The sequence below is a fragment of the Anoplopoma fimbria genome, chromosome 17 (genome assembly GCF_027596085.1).
Source record: "Anoplopoma fimbria isolate UVic2021 breed Golden Eagle Sablefish chromosome 17, Afim_UVic_2022, whole genome shotgun sequence".
In the NCBI taxonomy this organism is placed as follows: domain Eukaryota; kingdom Metazoa; phylum Chordata; class Actinopteri; order Perciformes; family Anoplopomatidae; genus Anoplopoma; species Anoplopoma fimbria.
Genome location: NC_072465.1, coordinates 2,218,556 through 2,237,807, shown reverse-complemented (window position 1 = coordinate 2,237,807; position 19,252 = coordinate 2,218,556). Strand labels below are relative to the sequence as shown.

The 19,252-nt window shown below is 39.9% G+C and overlaps 1 protein-coding gene across 1 annotated transcript; it reads left to right on the top strand.

The window, feature by feature from the left end:
• The first annotated feature begins 1,514 nt into the window (after nucleotides 1–1,514).
• Nucleotides 1,515–18,853, top strand: LOC129105689 (homeodomain-interacting protein kinase 1-like). The gene is given in 19 exon segments (XM_054616848.1): nucleotides 1,515–1,797; nucleotides 5,360–6,090; nucleotides 7,750–7,941; nucleotides 8,064–8,245; nucleotides 8,407–8,530; nucleotides 8,838–8,957; nucleotides 9,172–9,258; nucleotides 9,414–9,598; nucleotides 9,707–9,857; nucleotides 9,950–9,956; nucleotides 9,959–10,135; nucleotides 10,484–10,602; nucleotides 11,838–11,972; nucleotides 12,992–13,152; nucleotides 13,631–13,702; nucleotides 14,049–14,213; nucleotides 14,525–14,739; nucleotides 14,847–14,959; nucleotides 16,776–18,853. Coding segments are annotated over 18 exon segments (3,387 nt in total). The 5' UTR covers nucleotides 1,515–1,797; nucleotides 5,360–5,361; the 3' UTR covers nucleotides 17,229–18,853.
• The last annotated feature ends 399 nt before the right edge of the window (nucleotides 18,854–19,252 follow it).

The window sequence follows — 19,252 nt, the reverse complement described above, 5'->3', positions numbered from 1 at the left end:
TAATACACACATACATATGAAACTAGATAGACAGATTGCAGATAATCCATCAATATGTTCATGTTTTGGGAGAGGATGGTGACTGTAAAAAGAGTATATAGAGTAGAAAAAGAAAAAATTAGAAAATAAAGAAATAATGCCATAGTAGACTGCTGGTAGACATGCGCAGAGATGGCCTCTGCTCTCATAAGTCAGCCTAGAAATGAATGGTATAACCTTTCAGGCCTTGTTTTGAGAGGGTGTGGCCAAACACCACATTGCATGCTAGAATGGTAGACCCTTATAGATAATCTATGGCTAGACCTCTCCTTGCCTTCTTCTTATTTCACCCTGTCTTACCTCCCTTTCTCTCTCTCTCTCTCTCTCTCTCTCTCTCTCTCTCTCATTTCCTGCTGTATTCCAACCTTGCCTGCTGTTGTGTTCTCCATGCCAATCTCAGTCTATCATTCCTCTTTTATTTTTTTTGTAGCCTAGTTTTTACTTTGTTTGTTTTACAAACGTGCATGCACAAGCATCACTAAATTGTTGATGTTTTTAAAAGAATATTTTGTTGCTGAGGCCATGCAAAGTGTTTTGAATATTGCCCTTACATGTGGAAAATGTCTTCTGAATGCTTTACATAATTTCTGCTGTAAAATGAAATCAGAATAAAAAGAAAATTTGCACTTTAACCAATTATTTTTTTTGCCTGATATATATTTCTTACGTGTTTTTTAAGGAGAAAGTTGAAAGTATCTTTTGACTTTTCTTATTTCATATTCTAAACATGAATCTGGGTCCATTGTATTTCTACTGATCCTGACTCCACTCTGCTATTTTGAAACATGTTCTTTAATTTCTATAAATGTTAAACATGCATTAGGTCTTTGCTTGGTGGAGAAACACTCAATTTTCCACAGTCGCCCCCACAACAATCATCAGCCTTACACATTATCTTCTCACATGCAACATTTTGGACTTCCTATATGCACATGCCTCCATATTTGGGGGTTTGACTAGATTGCTCATACATCAGATGTTCTCTTTCTTTCTAGAAGTACAGCATACTGAATAAGGTTTAATCTCTTTACTGACTGAAATGTGTGCATATTGATGGAAACAATCTTTAAGTGTAGTTTGTTCAGTCTTTTATGGTTTAAGTTTGTCATCAGATTTGTCCCAGGGTTTGTGGAAGATCTTGGTCCTACCGGAAAATTACTGGTATTTTCTACATGACGTCACGGCAATTTATTTTTTACCGTAAATACGCTGGTTGCTTTTTTTCTTCGATGTGTAAATCCGATGCCAGCATGTCGACCTAATCTTTCGACAATGAGCCACTCTTGTAGCAGTTAAGAAAGACATTTTATGCCCACTCAGACCGCCTTAGTTGTTTTATCTTGTAAGAAATCAGCTCATCTCTGTGCGCATCCTGACAGATCCACCGTAATTACGGTAGTAACCGGAAATGCCGTCCGACTCGCAGCTGATATAAGGACGTGGTTGTTCCGGGAAAAAGTGGGTTTGCTGCTCCAAGACAGGCGGTTTTAGAGTGTAATTTATTATGTTTTAATCAACAAATGTACATATTTTTAAGGACTACATGATTAAGTTCAGTATAACATTGAGACCTGTGTGTTTTTCTTCTGAAAACTCGACACTGTAACCTTTCCCTGCTGCTAAGCTCTCCATCGATTGAAGAAACAATGCAGGCCTAGCTAGCATCTCCGTTAGCCTGAAGCTAGTCCAGCACACTGCAGTGGGATTTAAACCTTGGACGAAGCCCAGTTTTTCGACGCTGTAATACCATCTAAACAGGTATGTGTGTCGATGTTTTCATGCAATCTATGCCACTTTATTCTCTGAGATAAGCCACTGATCCTCTAATATTTTCACCAAGTTAAGCGATAGCCTGTTAGCATTAGCGAGTTAAGTAATGTTGCCTTGTTCATTGGGCTGAAGTCTGTCTGTGTCAAGGGCTTACAGATGTTGATGGTCAACAAAGGGACGACCAGACGTCCAGTACATTACTTGTGTCTGTCAGTGTTGTGGTCACAGCTTGACTTCCACCATGGTCTGTAACATTCAGACACTAACACTCAGTCATCTTGTAAACAACATTTTGGGTATTTTTGGTTTGCGTCAAACCCTACATTGACTCTCCATCCTCCTATCTGGAAAGTGTAGCTCAACTGGGAGTCGGCCACATCCAATGCAGGGCCACCTGACATCTAGAGCCCAGCTGGTCATTGTGTATAAATATATATATATATATATATATATATATATATATATTATATTATTATATTCCTTTATTGATCCCCATGGGGGAAATTCAAGTGTTGCAGCAGCTCAACTACACAGACACAGACAATAAATACACATACTATACAACTACACAGACAATAAATACACATACTATACAACTACACAGACAATAAATACACATACTATACAACTACACAGACAATAAATACATACATACTATACAACTAAATACACATACTATACAAGACAATAAATACACATACTATACAACTACACAGACACAGACAATAAATACACATACTATACAACTACACAGACAATAAATACACATACTATACAACTACACAGACAATAAATACACATACTATACAACTACACAGACAATAAATACACATACTATACAACTACACAGACAATAAATACACATACTATACAACTACACAGACAATAAATACACATACTATACAAGTATAAGTATATACACTGTTTGTGCAACCTAACAACAGTGGATTCATTTATTGAGTTAAGTTATGGAATGCACTTTTATTTTTGTAGGGTTTGTGTTTGCTTGCATGATTTACGTTTAAATATAATTTAAATCGTATAAATGAATGTAAAATACCTTCATAGAATCAAGATGCGTCATCCAAAATACAAATGGTCATTTTTGAAATAAAGAGAAGCAATATAGAAACAATAAAGTATTGATAGAAAGTGCCAATGCATAACTCTCACATTGGACTCAATGTGTTCCCCTCTTATCCTTTTGCATTTTTAAAAGAAGTATACATTCTCCAGTTTAGGAAATGTTTTTTTTTTCTGTTCTGCATACTACACATCCTATATGCCATTCTTTTGAATTGAGAATTTTTCTTAACGCTGTCATCCAGTTCTCATACACTCGTGATGTCTGCTTACAATTGTAGTACAAACAGTTTATTCTAATAATTGCGGTCAAGGACCGAGCCCTTCAGATAATACCTTACAGGCTTTTAAAGTATAACGTTTTGATTGAATACAAACTACATTTTTCTTGGCCTCAAATTTTATGGATTGTGGAGCATGTTAATGTTTGTGGTTTTTTTTTTGTTGATTTCAAGTTATTGGTTTTTACTCTCAGTTGCCAGTTTATTAGTTACAGCTGTAGCTATAGTAGTCTGATACAACAACCTTGCTATAAACCCCACTTTCATGAATGTAAATGTTTAGTTTAAGGCTGTATGCAGCTAAGTTTTTTCATTATCAATTAAAGTGCTGATTTAATTGATTGTTTAGTTTTTAAATGTTTAAAATGCTGCCCATTACAATTTCTCAGAGCCTTTGGGACATCTTGAAATGACCAGAACCCAAAGATATTAACATTGCTATCAGTTTAAGAAGGAAAAGTAGTAAATCCTCACATTTTGAGCTGAAACCAGAGAATGTTTGGTGGTTTTGCTTCAAATATGACTGAAACAATGAATTGGCTTTCCGTGCAGTCTATTAATAATTTCATCTTTAGTCCTGTTTAATTCAGTTTTTGGTGAAACTGTTTTACTGTGGTGTTCAACTTGACAGTCATTTTGGAGGCCGTAGATTGAGGGTGCTGTTGGTGCGTATGGCATGTAATTGAAAGCTGGTTGTAACATTTAGTCACTGCTATAAATGGGCTGAACTGTTGTATTTGACTGCGTTCATTTTAGCTACGTGTACCAAATACATGCTGCATACTACGTAGCGCAGCAGTATTTTTATTTTATTTTTTTTAACACTTTATTTTTGTTGCTTTTTCAATCATAGGTAGATCACATACATACAAAAGGGTAGGGAAAACAAACAAAACAAAAACAAAAGGGCTCCGGATTGCTCTGTTCCTTCAAAAGCATTATAAGTCTTGAGATATATTCAGGGTTTTTTATCCTGTCTTATCGTTGAGATGTAAACATTGTCCATTTCTCCCAGTTCTCGTGACATCGCTCCTCTTGGGATCTTATCCTGTGAGTTAACAGTTCCATATCATATATTTCCTTCACAATTAACAGCCAACCATCTTGTGATGGTGGTTCTTCCTTGTACCATCTCTTCGTGATAGCCTTCTTACAAGCTGCTAACAAGATTTTCAGCAGATACCTGTCTTCTCTTAGCACAATATCTCCGGTCATATTACCAAAGTAAAGCAGCATACATGACTTAGGTATATCATATCCCAGAATTTTGACAGTAACCATATGGACATTTCCCCAAAACTGTACAATTTTAGGACATAACCAAAATACATGAGAATGATCTACATTTACTGCCCCACATTTCCTCCAACATGGTTGAGCAATAGACAGATATTTGCTCTTGATTTGGGGGTGATAAAATCTAATGACATTCTTCCAACAATGTTCTCTCCAAGTTCGCGAGGATGTTGAGGACTGTTGAGGAGCCATTCATCTGTTGTAATATTCACATCAAGTTCTTTTTCCCATTTCAGTTTTACATAAGATGTATTATTTCCTAAACTGTCCATCAAATGTTGATATAAGGTGGATATGATTCTGTATTTCTTCGAGTTGTAAACTCCAATTACGGTTCTGATTATTCCATTTTTATCCAAGTTAATATTGTGCTTTATTTCTCTGTCAAAGAAGTCCCTTAATTGCATATATCTGAAGTGGTCTTGATTATTTAGTAAATACTTGTCTTTAAGCTCCTGAAAACTCACAACATTCCCATCTTTAATAACTGTGCATATTGCTGTTATTCCATACGGTATCCACTGTTTAAACCTCAGATCAAGTGTACCCGGGATAAAATGCCTATCATAGGCTATCCATCGAAGAAGCCTGAGCTCTTCTTCTAATCTGTATTTTCGTACCAGTTTAAACCACATCTCCAGCGTAAATCGGGTGATAGCATCCATCTGTTCAAGTAACTCTTTTGCTATATTTCTGTCCCCAATAAGGCTTTGAATTTCCCTTCCTTCTACATATCGTTCTAGGTTTTTCCATTTCGCCTCATAATTTTTAGTACACCAGTAAATCACTGGTCTAACTTGTGCTGCATGGAAATTATTTTCTTGTTTTTAAGTTATTAAGGTGATTTAGGTTCCTGGTTTTGTATCTAATTATCATCATTCTCTTTTCAGCTATGAGCTCTCAGCTGCAGGTCTTCTCTCCTCCCTCCATCTCCTCCAGTGCCTTTTGCCGCGTTAAGAAGGTGAAGGTGGAGAGCAATGTTTGGGATGTGTCCACCACCGAAGCTTTCAGCTCCATAGCAGGCCAGTCGGCATACACCTTTACCCCAGCCATGGCTGTGGCACCCTTTGCACCATCCCTGGTCTTCCCCCCGGCAGCACCCGGCTCCAGAGGTCAAGTGGTGGTGCGGGCAGCCGATAGCACCGGCAGTCTCCCCCGTGGATCCAGCCGACGTGTGACAGAGCAGGCAACATCTTCCTCATACGCTCATACTGAGACGTCCTCTGAAACGAGGGGGCACAGGCACGGGCAGAAGAGAAAGATTGAGGAGACCAGCGAAGGCAGTGGAAGTGGATGTGGCAGTGTCCAAATATTGGAGGAGCTCTCAGCCCCTGCAGCAACTTACTCCACCCGCACTGGTGGTGGTGGAGGAGGCACAGGCCAGTCGATTCCCCACTCAGCTCCAACCACCAAGAGCAGCAGCTCCAATGGTGAAGGGGATTATCAGCTCGTGCAACACGAGATCCTCTGCTCCGTTTCCTGCAGCTATGAAGTGCTGGAGTTTTTAGGAAGAGGCACGTTTGGACAAGTGGCCAAGTGCTGGAAGAGGGGCACCAATGAGATTGTGGCTATCAAGATCCTGAAAAATCATCCTTCGTATGCTCGTCAGGGCCAAATAGAGGTAAGCAAACATCATTTTGTTGATAACATGTTTGTGGATCCAGCTTTGATAACACAACTACATGTACAGTGGTTTACATCTATTATTTAGGTAATCGAATTGTCATCTATAGTGGTTATTTAAATAAAATTATACAATAAAAAAATTTGGGAAATTAAAGTATTACTAATTAAATATTTAATTTGATCATGAGTTATAGGAATCTTTAATGAATAGAACTTGAATGCATCATAACATAACTCAATGCAACCTCTGTTATAGTTAGCTGTTAGCCTCGTTATTTAGGCTTATTTTAGCAGTACTGTGCTTCTCGCTGGCTGCTAACGGCTAACATTTACAACATCTCCTGCCGATTTCAACAAAGATTTTTTGGGTTAATACAATATGCGCACTGTTGATTAGCATCGTCAAGTTTATTGAGGAATTATTACAGAGCAACAGTGGCCACTGGTTTTATTTAAAACTTCTCGTCTCGCCACATTAATACTGCCATGCTTGCAAAGTGTGTGGCTGAATGTGAGATTTATGTAGGCTCTGCTGATCTTGCTTGGGATCAACAGAGTCAATGTCTCTGTAGCTATGCAACAATCCAACAAGCACTTCTGAAGAAACCTAATGGCAGCTTAACGTCAAAGCTAACTTGTTCCGATTATTTTCTCCTGTGTTAGAAGCTTCTTTTATCTTTGAAATGGTCAGTTATACTATAAAACTATGATCATAGTAGTATGCAGGGGTAAAACTAGATTGAAGTTTTTGCCAGTGTTGTAATGTATTGAATATATTTTACCCATTGAAATGTGTTTCGCCCTACCTAAAACCCTGAACCAGCTCTTATTCCCACCCTAACCATAGAGGGGCGCTATCTTTTAACAGAAGGGAAACACTATTTGACGGGGAAACAGACTTCACATAACACCTGTACTACTACCCCAACCTGCATCGCTGCTCTAGTCCCGCCCCCAGCTTCATGCGTACCTGAACACACTCATTACATTTTATTGTGTAAAGAAATTAGAAACATTTGAAATAATGTATAGCAAATTATTTATTTAAATGGGGCAAGTGATAACAATAGTGAATCAAAACAATTTGTTTTGTTTTAAATAAGAAGAAGATTACAACAAAATTTTATCAACAACAGTTGAACATTTTACACAGTTATGTAGTGAAAACATAAGTTTGTTGGCAGTGGTAACTAACTGTATGCAACAAAAAAGTTAGCGGATGTGATTTATTGTTGGAAACGCAATCTTGACGGGTTGTTGTTTGTGTGTTTTGGCACGCAAATGCTGTTCACTCTTCCTGGAATACTGCGTACTGGCACTGAATCTTTGAGTGGTGCAGAGTACGGGCTCAAACGTCCTACTTTCACCCCTATTAGTGTGTTTACCCGAGTTCCACTTTACACGCAGATGCATCACAGATGCTTCCAGGTTGTGGTTGGATAGGGCCATTAAATTGAAATGCAAATATGTGAAGTGACTGTTGTACTACTAACACACAGCATTATCAATCATTTTGGAGCAAACTGTAACTAACTGACCTTCATACAAAAGCATTATTGTGCGCTTCCTTGAACTTGCATGTTCTTGTTATGAAACATGAATAAACTAGCTTTAATTGACCATTTACATGGGGTTATGTGTTTCTCTTTAATAGGTGGGTATCCTGAACCGGCTGAGTGCAGAGAACGCTGATGAGTACAACTTTGTGCGTTCATACGAATGTTTCCAGCACAAGGGTCACACATGCCTGGTGTTTGAGATGCTGGAGCAGAACCTGTATGACTTTCTCAAGCACAGCAAGTTCAGCCCTCTTCCCTTACGGCACATCAGACCCATCCTACAGCAGGTTGGCAAATGTTTTGACATTCATTTATGAAACCTTTTTTAACCTATCATTGCTTTTATGTTGTTATAGCTGCAATAAAGTAGTAGTGTTTCAGATGGATATTTGCGTGTTTGTATCTTTAGGTGGCTACGGCACTGATGAAACTAAAGAGCCTTGGTCTGATTCATGCCGACCTGAAGCCAGAGAACATCATGCTGGTCGACCCCCTTAGACAGCCCTACAGGGTGAAGGTCATTGACTTTGGCTCAGCTAGTCATGTATCCAAAGCTGTCTGCTCAACCTACTTACAGTCTCGCTACTACAGGTAAGTGGCAAGCCATCCATTGGTTAATCTAAACATGTCTTTTTTTGTTGTAATCTTATAAGGATGAGTTGTAACAAATAAGCCAAGTAACTATAACAAAACTGTGTAGTTTAGTTCAGTTTCTTTGGTATTCGTTCTTTAACCCTCTTTTTGCTGTCTAGGGCTCCAGAGATCATTTTGGGTTTGCAGTTCTGTGAGGCCATTGACATGTGGTCTTTAGGCTGTGTGATTGCTGAGCTGTTTCTGGGTTGGCCTCTCTACCCCGGAGCCTCTGAGTACGACCAGGTCAGTACTGACGTCAGGGTTTCCCAGGCCTGATCTGGGGATGCAAAAATGCTCAAATGCCTGGAAAAGCTTAACTGTTGAGAAAGATCATAAGCCACAAGTTGTTAGTTGGTAGTAGGTAATGAAATGACTGTAGGTGCGCTTGGTTGAGAGCTGCTAATTTTTCCAAAAGCCAAGAAATACCAAAGTGTTGCAGGTATAACTACAAACTGTAAGGCTGTTGCAGGCAGTCAGATTTAAGTCATATCCTCTTACTGTTTTCTCTAACTCTGATTCTTAACCTTGATTGTCCTTTTGTTATTTCCAGATCCGTTACATTTCCCAGACCCAAGGCCTGCCAGCAGAGTACTTGCTGAGCGCCGGAACTAAAACCAGTCGCTTTTTCAATCGAGGACCTGACTCTAGTTACCCACTCTGGAGGCTTAAGGTTAATAAAACCTCATATTAATTCTACTGAGTATCTGATTAATTAGGCTTTAAAGGATTATTAGGGATAAAAGACAATGAGTGAATATGTTTAAATATAAAGGCGTCTTAAAAGTTCCTTCTATTTTCATTGTTTGAATTGTACCTATAACATTTAATGTTTATATGAAATGGGTTTGACACATACTGAAACAGAAATGGTTTCTTTTTTCCAGACCCCATCAGAGCATGAAATGGAGATGGGTATCAAGTCCAAGGAGGCCAGGAAGTATATCTTCAACTGTCTGGATGACATGATGCAGGTAGATAGCTTTCACAAATATCAACTTATTAAATGCTTCACATATCGTTTTTACTCTGTGCACAAATAGTACACACAAACCCAACAAACCACATTACCTATACCTTTTATTTATTTTTTTACCTTTTTTTCACATCTATTTCTTATGTATTCCAGGTCAACCTGTCTTCTCATTTGGAGGGGACCGACATGTTGGCTGAGAAAGCTGATAGGCGAGAGTTTATCGACCTCTTGAAGCGGATGCTCCGTCTGGATGCCGACAAAAGGATCACGCCGACAAAAACTCTGGGTCACCCCTTTGTCACAATGAGCCACCTCATGGATTATCCTCACAGCTCGCAGTAAGTGAAAGATGTGAAACTTTTTTTATGCACTGCTACAGATATGTTTGTCAGGGGGATCTTTATTTAAATGTAATCGCTGAAACACTATTACTCCATTCTCTCCAGTGTGAAGTCCTGCTTCCAGAACATGGAGATCTGTAAGCGTCGGAGCTCCTACGATACTGGCAAATCCCTGTACTCCACCAGTGCAGTCCCCAGCGCTGCCGCGGGCAACCTCACTGTTACCTTCAGTAGCCAACTCAACCAGCATAACCAGGTATGACCCGTTTATTCACTAATTCTTAGACATGTTTAGGGACATTCAACTCCTGTGGTTTTTACAAGTGGTGTTTGTAATTTCTCTCACAGGTGCCTTCTGCGGGGGAGCGGTGCCTTTGCTGAACTACCAGCCAGCTCTGTACCAGCAGGCGACTATCAACATTCCCGGGCTTGCTCAACAGAGTGTCCCGATTCCAACGCGTCCTGCTGGGCTCTGTAGCCAGACCGAACCCTTCCAGCAGACTCTCATCGTCTGCCCACCCTCCACTATTCAAGGTAAAGGAAAAGGTTGCAATCCAACTGAAAAAACGGCAAAAACAACACAAGGGTTTAAGGAAATGCCGAAGGGTTATCAAATTCAACTTTACTGGTTTATTCCCTTTTTATTATCATGAACGGTATCCTCAGTGTGTCCTCCACCTTTATTGGTGTCATGCCATCTCTACCATCAACATGTTGATTATTGTAAATTACTGCTTACACTTTGGTTCAGGGCATGTCTGTGCAGAAAGCAATAAGACGCTTACGCCCACAACCAGGGTTATTAAAATAATCACTCTGAGATAATGTTTATCAGTATTTGGGTGTTACTCATTGATATGCTTATGTTGAATTGTTTTCCAGGGCTACAGCCATCCAGTAAGAGTTCCAGTTACCCTGTGAGGATGGAGAACTCTGTACCCATAGTACCTCAGAACCAGTCTGCCCAGTCGTTACAGTTACAGCCTAGTATGCTCACACAGGTAAGAGGTCTTTCTCTTTCTGAAAATATTTTTGGGAATTAGTTCATTATGCAATTATTATTATTTATTTTTCTTTTATTCTTTTTTTTTACTGTGGTCTTTTGTGAAGAGACATTGTGCTTGTATTGTCTCTGACAATACACGTGAGTTTCTTTGACAAAGATGATCAAAGAAAGCATGCACGTATGGCAGAAAGAGGCAGAGGGATGTGGCAGATCTAAAAAAGTGCATCTGATACTTAACTATTCCTTTGTAGTTTTTTCAGTGTTATTCTGTGTAATTCTCTGGTTCAATTATATGCATGGAACCGCACTTCAGACTGCGGCCTCTGCTAACGATGAGAAGCGACGTGACTGCTGTCTCATCTAAATGGGTCCAAAGTGGGAAGAACATGCACCAAAGTAGATCTGCTTCATGTATACATCTCCTGTAGGAAAGGGATATTGGAGGTTAATTTACATGTGGGATGGGGTTTGTTGATTTGCAGCATCATATACTTATGTGAGGTTGCTTCAGAGAGAAGTATTGACTACAATTCAGCAGGTTCATACAGATTTCCATCCATCATTTACAAACCGAAACTTAAGGTTGCAAAAAAATATCTGGCCACATCCATGAATCATGTCATGTTATTAGCGCAAACCTGAGAGCAATGGGGCCCAGTTTAGCTCTTTCAAGGATACAACGATTGCATCAAAAAATACTCCCTATTGGGGTTTTCCTTTCCTTCCCACCTCTCTTTTGCTGCCAGCAGAGTGAGCTAACGTTTAGTGGGCACCAGGTTGAGGGTTTTCTTCGATATATCAAGGTTGGCTTTCAGTGGAGATGTTGTTTTATTTAAATTATTTTATACTCCTGACTTTTGAATTCACAAAAAAATTGAATTCAGCAACATAGTCCATGCTGTTTGTTGTTGTTTGTTTCTGCTGTTTTTCACCTTATATTTGCTTCCAGGACTGATTGGGCTGCCATTCAGTGCTCAGGCCTCTTTTATTCCCAGTCTCCTGTCTGGGATTGAGGCCAGATGTTTAATGTGGGGACTGGTCTGTCTCAAAAAGCTTCTTAATTGCTATTTGCTAAAAAAAAAAGAACAATCGCTGCACACTGCAGAGGTCAGGTGTCCAGATGGTGGCCAGTGTTACTTGTGTGCATCTCCTCAGATAGAGCCTTTTGAAGGACATTACTTTTCATCGTGCCCTAACCCTGCCCTCCCCTATCCTCCCTCCCTCCTCCAGGGTTCCTGCACACCCCTGATGGTAGCCACACTGCACCCACCCTCAGCAGGCATAGCCCCCCAGTACTCTCTGCCCCTCGGGCTGGGCACCGGGGTGGGTCGGCCCACCCTCCTGGAGCACACAGCCACAGTGCTGGTAAAGCAACAAGGACATCCCTGAAGAAATTCATTCACATGCACATTGCTACTACCACTAACAATGCCATCTCTCTCCCGCCCCACTTCGCCTTTTCTTTTCATTTGTTTGCTATTTTTTCCTCTCCCCTTTGAGCCACAGGGCTAGTCTTTAACATATGCATCATATTCCCTTATTTGCCCCTTTCACAAGCAGACTTGTCAAAATCAGGGTTGCTCTGTTCTTATTTTTGTAGGACAATCAAAAAGGTTTTGAGCCTGGATACACCATTATCCTTATTGGTATTCTTTTTTTAAATTTTTATTCCCCTTTCTGAAATTAAATTAGATTTGACAAAATAAACAACACTTTTTTCACTCCAAAGGTCACCCCTCCCCACATCATTCACACAATATTTCATTCCCTCCCCCACAGTCTTTTCCCATAGGTGTGCTGAGGGCATGGAGCGCATGCGTTGCTGAGTTGGTCTGCGCTTTGCTTGCAGCTTCTCTTGTCCTGTCCTTCCTTGTTTTCAGCAAAGGAGGTTGCAGCTACAAAGCCCACTAAAATCCCTACTCAACAGCCCAACTCTCTGACACACATCTTTTGTTACAGCCCCAGAACATTTCTCAAGACAGCAGACTGTTTGGCATCAGTGAACTAAAACTAATGTTTTTCTTCAGTATTCTTCTTTAACAGGCACCATGGTCCTGTGTTTACTTGTCTTTATACCTGATCTGACTGTTTATAGTGCTTCATTGTTTGTGCTTTGCATGGTATCATCTTGTGCATTTGTTGCAGGGCAATGCTATAATAAGAGAATGGCTTGGGAAAGGTTGCTCGCTTATCTATTTATGTGCTTTTGCCTGTGGAAGAGTTTGGCCGATTGGTTTGCCTCTGTGTCTTCAGTGTTTGGATTTATTTCCCGGCATGGCTCAGTTTGTCTGGCCCATTCCAGCATCATATAAATTGTGTTGACTCAATATCTAATCCTTGATTTAAACATGTACTCAAGTGTGAGTGTCTGTTGTTTTTCTCAGCAGGCATGGCCCACTGGCACTCAACAGATCCTCATACCGTCATCATGGCAGCAGGTTCCAGGTGTGGCCATCCACAGCTCTGCCCACCAGTCCAATGTTAATGAATCCCCCCTTGAAACGCTTCACTCAAATGCATCCACACAGCAGGGACACAGCTGGAGGTGGGTCAACATCGACTGTTAAGTCCAAAAAGTCTGATTTATTTATTACAAATGTGAACTAGCAGCTTATATTTTTACAACTATTTCAGAGATTTTTGTCTTTTATTTGTTTAAATGTCAGAGACATAGAATGTAAACATTTTTGCTAAGTATCTCGGTCAAGGATACTTCATTTTACAGCACTTAATACTTTTATGGTTATGTCTTCTTTGCCATTATATAGTAAAAGTTACCATCTCTGTCATTATCATCCAACCAGTTTGGCCATTATATTGACTTATTGTGACCTATATAAGTTAGGTATTGCAAATGCATGCTTGAATACCCGAGCAAAGTAAGGGATGTAATGCTATGTGGGTTAAACAAAACATAGTAAACACAATGGTAGAAAAGTAAGCTGTCTTTGTGTTTATTTTTTCATGTTCTGATTTTACCAGTGGTGTGCACCTCTGACTTGTTTGATATTTGGCCCTAATAGGAGCACAACCCAAGCCAGGACCCAGCAGGAGAGGAAGAAGGTGAAAGCCAGACGTGGAGAGAACAGAAACAGGTTTGTAGTGGCCTGCATGGTTTAAGCCTAAAAATAACTGCTATCACACCAAAAACCCAGACAGCTATTGTATATCACTTAAAGCCATTTCTGTGATGTTAACAAATGTTAGTTAATCCCTTTGTACCATAGTTTATTGATGTAAAAGCAAATAAACATTCATAGAATAAAAAGTAAACTGTTAAAACAACTCAGTATTTTTGATGGTAGTTATGTTTTTTTCTAAAGTGGGGCAAGACTTATGCACCTGACTTTTTAACAAGTTTTTCTTTTTCTGTTATCACAGCTGAAATCACGTTTGCTTTTGGTGGAAAAACTTAACATTCCCTATTGTTTCTCTGCATAGGGGTATATCTGCTGCATCATTACTCAGCAGCAGCGTTGTGACTCCGCCCAGCGCCACATGGTCCCAACCAATTGTCATCTCCGACACACCCAGCCCTGCGGTCAGCATCATAACTATTCACAGTGACACCGACACAGAGGATGAGCGCAAATTCCATCCCGCCAGGTGAGGAAAGATACACCTCTGAATTATTCAAAATGTGTCTGAGTGTCAAGATCAACAATTTCTAAGGAAGTCGTTGGCATCTTATTTCTTCCATCCTTGGTGCAACAGCGATAGTCTAATATTTGAGTTCCAAAGACCTACATCCTGACCCTATCATATAATCTACCATGACAATTTAATAACTAGAGGACTGATAGTTAACGGGGCTTGTTTCATTCAGTTGATCCAGGGCTTTATTTATTTTGACTCAATTACTTTGATCTACCTTTCACTTGTGAAATAACACGATACGTGCTTCTCTGTTTACATAGCGTTGGTCTTAGCCAGCGCGCTAACGTCATCAGCTGTGTGACAGTGCACGACTCGGACTCCTCTACAAATAGTCCCCTGACTCCTCTGCCCCGCACACTGAACCCGGCTAGCACCATGTCATCACGCCAGGCCAAGTCTCTGGCAGTGGTGGCACCTTCAATCAAAACCCAGGTGTCTGAGAGAGGAGCAGCATCACGTGGACGCTTGGAGACTGGTAAGAGCCTCTCATCTACCATTGTCTGTTTGTGTTTCATCAGGAATTAATTATATTGTGGGTGTGAAAGCATTATAATTTAATAATTACTTCATTTTGATTCACAGTGAACTACATGAAGCCTAAAAGATCATCTAACCGTCAGCCCTGCAGCTCAGGGGAGAGCATGGAGCGTCTTGGACTAGTGCCAAGCCAGTCGCACCCCTTAAACCTCAGCCAGGTGAAGCTTCTTTTGTGTTGTTGATTTCAAAAGCTTTAATGTAGCCGTTCTGGCATTTACGGTCAGTTCTGTTGAAGTGACAGTTTAACAAAGAACTTGATTTACTTGGAAGTCAAAGGAGGTAGACAATGATTTAAGCACTTGGCATGTCAACAGGAACAGGCTGGAAGATTTGTCAAAATACGTAGGCGCAGAGTTCCAAATATAAGTTGGAAAAGATATATCCCAAATAATGATGTTGAAGTCCTATGATGTTTGCACCCGTAGGACACTTAACCATGACTTTTTTATTTCATTTTTTTACACATTCAAATTTTTGAAAATAATTCTTTAAATGTTTATTTTAAGATTTTATTTAAAGATTAACAAAGTGTCGATGTTGAAAAACGAACTTTTGGGGTCTAATTCATAAGCGTTGCATACGCACAAAACGGGGCCTAGAAGAGACGAACAACAGTTCCTACGCAAAAGTTGTGATCTATAAAAACAAACTTGACGGGACAATGTGCAAACTGTGCGGAAACTCTTACCAATGCATACAAACATTTTGGAGACGGGGGAAATCGGCGACGCAGATGGTGAATTGAAGCCAGACTGTAAAAAATGAAATGTGAGTGGCATCATTACAGGTATAATGATGCTTCTCACAGATTTCATTTTCCTTCATATCACACCTTACTTTGCACTTATAGATCCTCTTTATCATAAACATTCAAACTTGCAGTGTTAGTTGCGCTTGTACTACTGATCCATAACTATTCGCACCATACGCACTTTTCAATTGTAAAAGATATAAACCAATAGCCACCTCAAACCTTCTTTAACACTAACTGACGTAATCTTACAGCTGATGATAATTTCATCAGCTGCTCCACAGTTGACCAGGAGTATCGGTAGTTAAGTCTTTCTTTTGTGCTCCGTGTTACAGACAGCACTGATGAAACAATAAGCGAAATTTGATTTGAGGTTTGAGTAATTATGACTCACTAGTACAAGCACAAATACCTCTGCTTGTTTGACTGGCATCAATTAAACCTGTAATGATGCCTCTCACATTATTCTGTCCCTGGTGCGTGTTCCATGTACGCACAAACTGACAGATAGCTAACAACAGGATTCAAAGAAAGTCGAACACGAGAGTAAAGTTTAGGTGTTTTACTGAGTTCTTTTTGTCTTCTTATCCTTTTTTGTAAAACTGAAACGGATACAAAGTTACAATGCTTTCGTTACAAATTGTTCTCAAAATACAGCACACGTGAATCTTCATTGATTACAAATAGCCTCCATGCACATATTATGACAAGAAGCTACATTTAGTTTGGCTTTGATTTTTTTTTTAAATAGTGTAGCGTTCTACCACTTTAAGACTGTGACAGTCTGATAAGGAAACTTCATTATTTTGATGTTGAACGACTAACAGCTCATTAACATCATGTCACCTGTGACAAGAGGCCACAAGGAGGCGGGAATTGGCTAGAAAGAGTCATTCAATGTCACTAATCCACCAGTGGGTTGGTCGGTACAAACTTGGGATGTGCAGTCAAACTTTGCTCAAACTCACAGTTTTATTTTGAATTCTAGTGGAGATCCCAAAGTTACCATTTATCAGGAATTGTGTCTATCATGCACGAAACATTGAGAATTTTTCCATTTGAAGGAATGATGAAGCCATAACAAACATGTAGTGTAGGCTTGAATATAAAGGTTTTTTTATAATCTAAACATAAGAAACTGACCAATATGCTGTCCAAGTGACTTTGTTTTGCCTTCTCGCTGCCCCTATGTTGCATGTTTACTGAATATTGTTTCTTTTTAGGTTCAGCCGGTTGTTTCTTCATCTCAGGAGCGTTCCCACAGTGACTCATCAATGCGTCGCCAGTCGACGTTCCCTCCGGCCGTATCCTCTCACTACAACTTCCCCGAGGTGTCTGCCCTGGCCTCGGCCCCGGGCCCCAGCCTGTACGCCTACCCGGCCTCCACGGCTCTCTCCTCAGCTTCTCAGGCCATGGAGCAGCTGCTAAGCCGTGGTCACGCCACCCACGGACACTCTCCCTCCGCCTATGCAGCAACGTACGCCTCATCCTCCTCCTCCAGGAGAGACTCGGCCGGTCGTAAGGATTCTGTCAGTAGTCTGCTGCACGGCCTGCCAGCAGCCTACCAGCATCAGTTCGCCACTGCTTCTCCCTATGTGAGTGTGACTCCCCGGGCCGAAGCTTACAGTGCCTACCAGCTAAGCCCCAGGCGCCTCACGCAGTACCCATTCCTATAGGGAGTCACACACACTTTGAACAAAGAAAAAAAAATTCTACTTCCCCACAATTTATCACAAAGGGACATTTAAACTGTACTTGTAGTAGAATTACTGTTGGTCACTTATTTGTTTGCTGCTTTTGACACAAAAACGGCCCTTCACCTCCAACTCACTTACATGCTCTTTAGTGTCGTTTTGTGTTTTTAAGATGTTCTTCGGTATTATTTGATGTCATCATATTGATTTTATTTTTTCCCTTAACAATATTGTTTATAGTCCTTATTTTATACCCATCTTATTTAGATGTATAATTATGGCATTGTGGTAAATGTATTTTACTCCTGTTTATCTTGAGGTTTTGTGTGGAGAGAGATTATCCTCCTGTCACAAGCTGCGACGACACTTTAGGCGAGCTTTTAGACGCCTGACTCAAGGCTAGTGAAGGGCTGGCTGAAAGAGAGTTACAAGTCATTCGTTTCTCACGACCCTCACTATAAAGTTTTCACACTAACCCAGTGTGGACCGTTGTTTTTAACTCGCATAATAATGACTACCTTACCCATGTCTGATTCATCACAAATATGTCTTTTACTACGTTTTAAATTATGTTTTGTCAGTGTGAGAAAGGAAGAGAAAGGTCCATGAAGATGTCGAATAAGAGAAAAGATGTGGTGAAAACTGTGATGGATACATGTTAATTTAAGTGCACATGTGATAGTCTGTTAATATAGTGACAGTGTTTAGGCAGAATTAATCATGTCCTTATGCAATAGAAACTTTTTTTTTTTTTTTTTTTTTTTTTTTTTTAACTGCATCAACTTGAGTGCTGAATGTAATTATGAAGTACAGCGGAACGGGATCACCATCTTGAGGAATGACGTGATAGGCTTTTGTTTTAATTTTGTTGTTGTTTTTTTTTAAATATGAACCTTCTTCCCTACTTATATATGCCCCTGAAATATAAAAAAAATTCTGTTTCACATGGACCGAAAAATATTCTATATGTGTGAATTCTGATTGTGTAGGACCTGCTCATTTATCAAAACAATTTATGGCCAGTTTGAACTGTTTTATGACACTTTGGAAATGCTCGCTAGGAAGTTGTAACAAAAATTGATGAAAATAAGATCATGCAATCTGTAAGCAAATAGGCCCTCTGCTCAGTTACTCAGTATCTGAGGAGAAGCCACTTTAACAGTTATGGTTCTGACAATAAATCTTCAAAGGTGGTGCTGTCTATAAATGTACATGGTGGATTTCCCCCAAGAAAATGTGCAAAAGTAGCCCCTCTGGCTACAGTCTTGTCTGAATATAAAATGTTGAAGTCCATGGATTACTACAGTGTGGACACAACCCTCACACTGTCAGTCTTGTCTGAATACAGCTGATTTGTGGATGTTCCTGCCACCGTCTTTTAGTTTAAGGAGGCTAATCTCGGGATGGTTTCTGCGGGTTATGAAAGCTTTTTAGTAAATCCTTCCCTGTTGTGTTTGCATCAGTTTTGTGTTGTAATGTATGAATATTTAACTGTATTTCATCTTAACATAGTATAGTTAAGAGGCTATTTGGTAGAACTAATTCAGGGAAAAAAGGTTTCAGCTCAAATAATCCACTGTTACTGTTTTCAATAAAAATAACCACATACTCACAACGTTTTGTTTCCTCATTCCTCGCCCCCTCTTCCAACATTATCGATGAATCAATGCTTTAGTTTTCCTCAGAGCTGATACTGCAGGGAAAAAGCTCCATGTCAGTAGTGTTGAATCTATGATCTTTGAATTGCGTAACTCTGTCCTGTGATTGGTGTTTGTACAGGGACTGGCATGAGCACAAACAAATACACTTAAGATAAAGGGTTGTTAAGGCCGTTTCCAGAGTATATTAACCTATGAAGTGACAAAACAAACACTTGGAAATACATTTACAGAGAACACCGTGTGTTACGTGTCTGACCTTTATGATGCTTCATGATCGGTTCCAAGAATTTAAGTTTTTGTTACCTTTGAATTGAAACCAAAGCTTCGCTACCAAAGCAATGTCAC